Raw genomic sequence first — 6471 nt, 5'->3', positions numbered from 1 at the left:
TTAAATAAGAATTCCCCAGTAGGATATTATATAAAAGATATCCCATGTTATTTTATTAAGTTCTTTCTCTCATTAAAACTTTTTAAAAGTCTAATGAACACACACTTATAATGCCATATTACACAACTACAGTACTGTTAATTAAATAAAGCAGCCCAGTATAGTTGTAAACATTTTTAAAATGTAGCAAAAATGTAGTAAACAAGACTTGGCATGTCTTTTCTTCCCAAAACTTGCCATTACAATGCTCTTTCCATGAATAATTATTCTTCCTGGAAAAGTCTTAAGGTATATTTTAGTCTTTAAAAATATTACACTGAAATAATATGTGAAAAGATTTAGTCATGGCAATTTCACTGAAGCTTTTATTGCCTCTGTTGGTAATATGACAGGGATTGTAAGAAGCACATTTGAACTTACAGAGATATGCAGATGATAGTCACTAAAGATAATCTTGATCTCAAGTATTTTTTAGATGTGGGCACTTCTAATTTTATACACTTTACTATTTAAAAAGCAGTACATTTTAAAATGTGTACCTGTTTTGACATTTGGCAAAAAGGAAACTGTACCTATGGTTCAATTTAAAACAAAGAATCCGCCTGGGGAGTTTACCAAAATGAAGACTGAAATACTAATGAATTAAAGCATTTCAAGGTGTGTGTGTGTGTGTGTGTGTGTGTGTGTGTGTGTGTGTATGTCTCAACAGGTCTCTTTCAATCTCTCACTCTTGTCAATCTCTCTCACAAACACACACACATGCACACACATACATGGCCATATGCATAAGCATTGTTTTAGTATAAAATATTCCCTGTAACCAGGCATTTATCCTCAAAATAATCACACCACATTAAACCAGTCTTCTCTTTTCAGCCCTAGTAATAGTATTGTTTAATTCTAAGATGCCATCATAGAGTGAACAACCTTAACTTTTATGCTACATAATTATATTCAAAGCTTTATGTATTTTTTGTTTATAATTACACAGTAATTATAAATGTTTAGTACCAAAATGATGACAAACACTATTTTGTTGAAAAAGGTCTTGCATTTAAAAGGAAAAGTCTGTAAACCCAAGGCACTAAGCCATGAACCAATATCAGACTTTGAAGAAAACAATTTTCTATTGGAAAAAAAAAAGCTAATGGGATCTCATTTTAAAACACAGCATACTCAAATTAATCAATCTGAAAACAATACCATAACTCAAAATCTTCCAGACAAAAACAAAATAGTACATATATATATATCTTTTTAAATTTTTCATAATTGAAGTTCGTCTTTATATTTACAAACATGAAGTCAGGAAATACTGAAAGCAGCAGGATTCTTCTTTTTTTCTTTCTTTTTTTTTTTTTAATAACCAATTCCAGTAAACTGAATAGAAATTTTCAAAATATTCTTTTGGTAGAATTATATTCTTGAGTTAAAGTTATGATTGGAATATTAATATAATATCTATGGGGAAAGCTTTCTAGTCAGTTTCAGAACTGTGTAAATAAAAAGTAGTAGTAAGATGTCACTGTTTCTTAAAATCATTTCCACATCTACATAAAAAATGTACTGCTGTTCTGAAGTACATTCCTTTGATAATTTCAACACTGGACCTTATAGAGTTGCCTGGATATACCAAGCAAAATCTTTTCCTGCTAGAGACCAAAGTCATCCAACATATGAAGTTTTCCATTTTTTTACTTGCCTTACAGAAATGTTTAAGAAAGCAATAAACCCTTCACATGTCAGGAAGTGAACAGAGAAATGAGCATCTTCAGCATGAAAGCAGTTCATGGGTCTTGTAATGAAAAAAATACACACAAGAGAGAATTCTGTTTTGACGTGAAAACTGAGCTTATTTGAATAAAACAAAAAAAGGTGAAGAAACTAATTTATGAAAATAAAAGCCAGATTGGTATTTTGCATCAAGTACATGCTTGCTTGAAAATTTTTGCTCCTGAAGTATTTGGCAACCACAGTGATCAGCAGTTAAAGGAATTTCAACAAAATAAGAAGTCATCAAAAATGGACTATTTGTCTGAAAGCAGTACCTATAAGGATTGAACTTCATGGCTCATCACAACCATTTTCAAAATTTAATTCCTACTATCTTCTTATAAATTAAGAGAATTTCATTTGTGTTCCATAGTGCGCTGACAAAAAAACCAAAAACCAAAACAAAAAATAAAACCCTCATGCCTAAATTTAGAATATTGTATTGTGTAGCACTCTAAAACATTCAAAACAAATTAAATAGTTTAACTTATTCGACAGGCATATAAGCATTTCAAAATCATAATGAAATCCAATTATGTAGTGCATAATGTAGACAGGAGTAGAATCTAACATTATGCAGACATTTTCTAAATAAAAGCTCCCTGTTAAGACAACTATATATAAACATGGGTAAGGTAAGTGCAGACTAGTTCTGTGGAACCTTTTGAAATCGAGGGTCTGAAACACAATAAATTTTTCAGGTAGGCACACCAAGTTATCCTAAAAATTTTTCACATTGGTTATTTTGACATCAGTTACTCTACTCACATCAACAATACATGTGATTTGCCCGGGAAAAAAAAAATCCCCCCAAACCAAAACACCATTCCAGATCCGGTACACTTAAATATATCACTCTCATTGGAAGTGCTATCAGCATAGTCTTTGCAACTAGCCCAAAGCATATATTTAAGAAGTTTTTATAAATTGTTTGTGATGTTCATATGTTTAATTCTTATGCCAAACTGTTTTCTGATGAAGACAGCATTGTGCTTTATGCAAGAATGGAAACCTCAAAATAATCACCATAAAGCTCCTAAGACTTATGGGAGAATAAACTAGGATGGTCCACAGATATAAGATGAAATCCACAATGTTGGAATTATAAATGTTTAGAGCGGCCCAGACTAGAAGACAAGCCCAAACCACCATTAGAAGAATGAAATACGATATGGTCCAAGATGTATCCTTAAAGTTTTGACACAACCCTCAGTCTGAATTGTGAGGATTGATCTTCAGTTCAGTCCAGCCAGCAGAAATTGACTGTGCAATTTTCCGTTGTATTTATTGTACAGACTATGTACATTCTAGAAGGTTCCTTTAGTGCTACACTGTTGTACTTTTTGTCCCAGCAATTTGAGGGCGTGCAAATTCCACAAAGTCATCAATAAGAACAGGCCATGCTCCTGGAAAAAGAAAAAAAAGTATGGGAAAGGGAAAGAAAGAAAAGCAGAAATAGGGCTAACATTTTAAGAGAATCCTTTACTTTTAAAATGCCTTCCCTATAACAGTTAAAGCATGTCATTACAAATATTCCCACTGAGAAGACTCCCAAAATTCTAGCTTTTTAGAGTTCCTACCTAACATACTTCTTGTATTCTCTCTGCTCTATTATTCCAACGCTTGATCAGCCCCTGAATAATAAATGATAACTCTCCTAGTAATCAATGAATAATATGGTTTTCTGAAGGCCCCCAAACTGGCAGCCTAAGAAATGGCCATGCTATAATGGCATGCTGCCAGCACTGAGAGCACAGTTAGGCAGGAAGAAAAAAGTTTCCAGGCATTTTGTGGCAAACTTACAAGGGAAATTAACAGCAAGTCTCAAACTCTATAGGACTAAGAGATTTTAAATTGCAGATATGCATGCCTCTACACATCCACATGCCAACCTCCAAATCAGAAAGTTCTCCAGTTTTGTGTAAGGCCTAACAGAAAGCACAATTATCACCAGATTAGACATTTCTCACTTATTAGTAAAGACTAGACATCATAATGAAAACAAAGAGAAAAAATAATATTATCTCTGGTTAGATTACATAGTTCCAGGACACTTTTAAGGAGGCCAAGGTCACTGGAGATTTCTCAAAGACTACCTCTATTCAACAGTCTCAAAAACACATCCTGCTAATTCTCAAGGGAGGCTACATAAGTATATGTGAAGAAATCAGATCACTGCCACCTCTCAAAAGACAAAGGCACATCACTTGTAGTAGATGGTAACACCATCTTTTATACACATGACAAAATATCAGAAAAGCATTCAATTGATAGGATTCAAATATCACATTTACTGAATGTCAATAGTACTATGGTAGACAGCTGAAGTGCATTGCAAATTAGACAAAGTCACTAAACTTGAGTTTACAATCAAATTCAAAGACAAGACAGATAATAAAAAACACAAAAATAGAAAGGACAGTAAGAAGAGTAATGAGTAAACTGAAAATCTAAAACATGCATGAAAACTACTCTGCCTTTCTGGAAGACAGGAGTACTGAGTTGGTATTTAAAGAAATAGAATAGAGATTGGTAAAGAGGACAAAGGCATTTTATATGTTCATAAGAGCACAAAAAATCAAAAGACAGAAATCCCAACTCTAAGAAAAACAGATGTAGACAAGAAGGTCAAGAGTGTGTGATAAAAGAAATAAAAAAAAAAAATTAAGGAAAAACTTTCATTACCTTCTTCATCATAATTAGACATGTCATCTGCAATCATTGTACTGAAGTCTAAAAGAAGATTCCAAGTATCTTTTGGTATTGATCGTTTATGATGTTCCTATTTTTTAAAAAAATAAGCAAATAACATCCAAATCACCAAAAAGTTTCAAAACATCAGTCTAAACAATGCTAAATTCAAGAATGCAGAACCACCTGTGTAATCAAGCTATGATAATCAAATTTCTCATTCTGTGTCTACTACATGCTCTGAGTTAGTCATGCTTTAAAAAACATTTTAATTTAGGGGAGCCTAGGTGGCTCAGTCAGTTAAGCATCCAACTTCGGCTCAGGACATGATCTCACGGTCGTGAGTTTGAGCCCCGTGTCAGGCTCTGTGTTGACAGCTCAGAGCCTGGAACCTACTTTGGATTCTGTGTCTCCCTCTCTCTGCCCCACCCCCGCTCATACTCTGTCTCTCTCTCTCAAAAATAAATAAATATTAAAAACAAATAAATAATATTAATTATCTTCAAAGTAAAAATGCAGAGAAAAGATGAGCTGCAGAAAACATGAACTTACCAACAAAAATTTATTCCATAAGTCTAAGAATTTAAATCTTCCATTAAGCACTAAATTCCAGTAGGCAATGGCCATTTCTAGATCTGTAATATTAAAAATAAATTATGTATTTCAAATTCCATGAATATTTATCCCTGCAAAAAAAAAACAGGTAAGACCAAAGATAGCCAAATAAATAAATAATAAATAAATAAATAAAATGAATGAATGAATGAATAAATAGCTTTTTTCCTAAATACTTAGGTTTTCAAATTTTCATACAGAGATAAGATTAAGGTTTGTATCCTGTCTCCCTCACCAATGAACAACCCTTCAGGGCAAAAAGAATGCCACTTACCTCATGGGGATGGGGGGGGTAGTTTCTGAAGTTTAAATTAGATAATGTAGAGAAGCATACTTGACTAGATTTTAAGTACTAAAATGTTAACGTACATCGATGTTTCTCAACCTCAGCACTTTTGACATTTGGGACCAAATAATTTTTTGATGTGGGGGACTGTCCTATATGACATTAGCAGCATCCCTGGCCTCTACCCAAAGCTCCACCCTACTCCCAGTGGTGACAACCAAAACGTCTCCAGACATTGCCAAAGCTACCCTGGGGTGCAAAACTGCTTCCAGTTGAGAACCACTGATGTACATCTTCAGGCTGTAATGCAAAGGACTGCTATCTACAATGACTGATCCTGGATTTCAGACACCATTAAGAATATTGATTTAAAAATTAATCAACTAAGATTTGCTTTTTTAGAAGTTTGATGAAGATGATATAAGTGGCTATTTAACTGCATGTGGAACAGAGTGAAACCATACTGCCACATGAAAGTACCATACCTGTCATGACAGAAAGACCTATGATCACTTTCAAGGAATTACACCAATTAAGATAAAGTATCAAGCTTTTTATGAGTAAATTTACATCTCTGGGTCAGAAAAAATCATATCCCAAGTAAAAGTCCTTTTAGATAATGATCTTTAAAACACTCCTGATAATCGGAAGAACCATGAGACTAGTAAAGACTCCAAAGAGGTTCACATTTTACCTCAAAAAACAATATAAAAACCATAAAGCAAAAAATTCCCCTTCTTCACTGGACCTTCACTTCTTCAAGGATAGGGACAAAATATCCCCAAACTAGTAGACTGAAACACACAGTAGGCATTCAGAAACCGCTGAAAGAATGAACTTCCTACAGTTCCATGTGCAAATGTACTACTTACCTTCGAATCCATCATTATGTCTTCCTTCAAACTCAGTGGAAAAGGTGGCACTTTTTTCTCCTATCCAAGGATAAGCCCCTAACACCACTGTTCTCAATACATCCTGCCTCTTCAAGTAATCCTGTCTACTGATTAGTTTTACTCTCTCCCTACATCTTCAACTTTGCTTTGTCTTCTGCCTTTTCCTGCTTCACAAAGAAACAGCTCAGGTTGTAGCTCCTCCCTTTAGAAAGA

At 33.9% G+C, this 6471-nt stretch overlaps 1 protein-coding gene across 4 annotated transcripts in view; it reads right to left on the bottom strand.

Annotated features, from left to right (window-relative positions):
* Nucleotides 1-337: 337 nt before the first annotated feature.
* Nucleotides 338-6471, bottom strand: part of DCUN1D1 (defective in cullin neddylation 1 domain containing 1) — a 34857-nt gene continuing 28723 nt past the window's right edge. For all 4 annotated transcript variants that reach the window (XM_043594808.1, XM_043594806.1, XM_043594807.1 and 1 more), the window contains exons 5-7: nucleotides 5017-5099; nucleotides 4459-4555; nucleotides 338-3179 (exon numbers count right to left, since the gene is read on the bottom strand). In XM_043594808.1, coding sequence (XP_043450743.1) covers nucleotides 3100-3179; nucleotides 4459-4555; nucleotides 5017-5099 — 260 coding nt within the window. In that variant the 3' untranslated portion in view covers nucleotides 338-3099. The remainder of the gene's footprint in view (nucleotides 3180-4458; nucleotides 4556-5016; nucleotides 5100-6471) is intronic.

Source organism: Prionailurus bengalensis, chromosome C2 (genome assembly GCF_016509475.1).
Source record: "Prionailurus bengalensis isolate Pbe53 chromosome C2, Fcat_Pben_1.1_paternal_pri, whole genome shotgun sequence".
NCBI classification, from domain to species: domain Eukaryota; kingdom Metazoa; phylum Chordata; class Mammalia; order Carnivora; family Felidae; genus Prionailurus; species Prionailurus bengalensis.
Note: the sequence above shows the minus strand (reverse complement) of the source record. Positions and strands in the feature narration are given on the sequence as shown.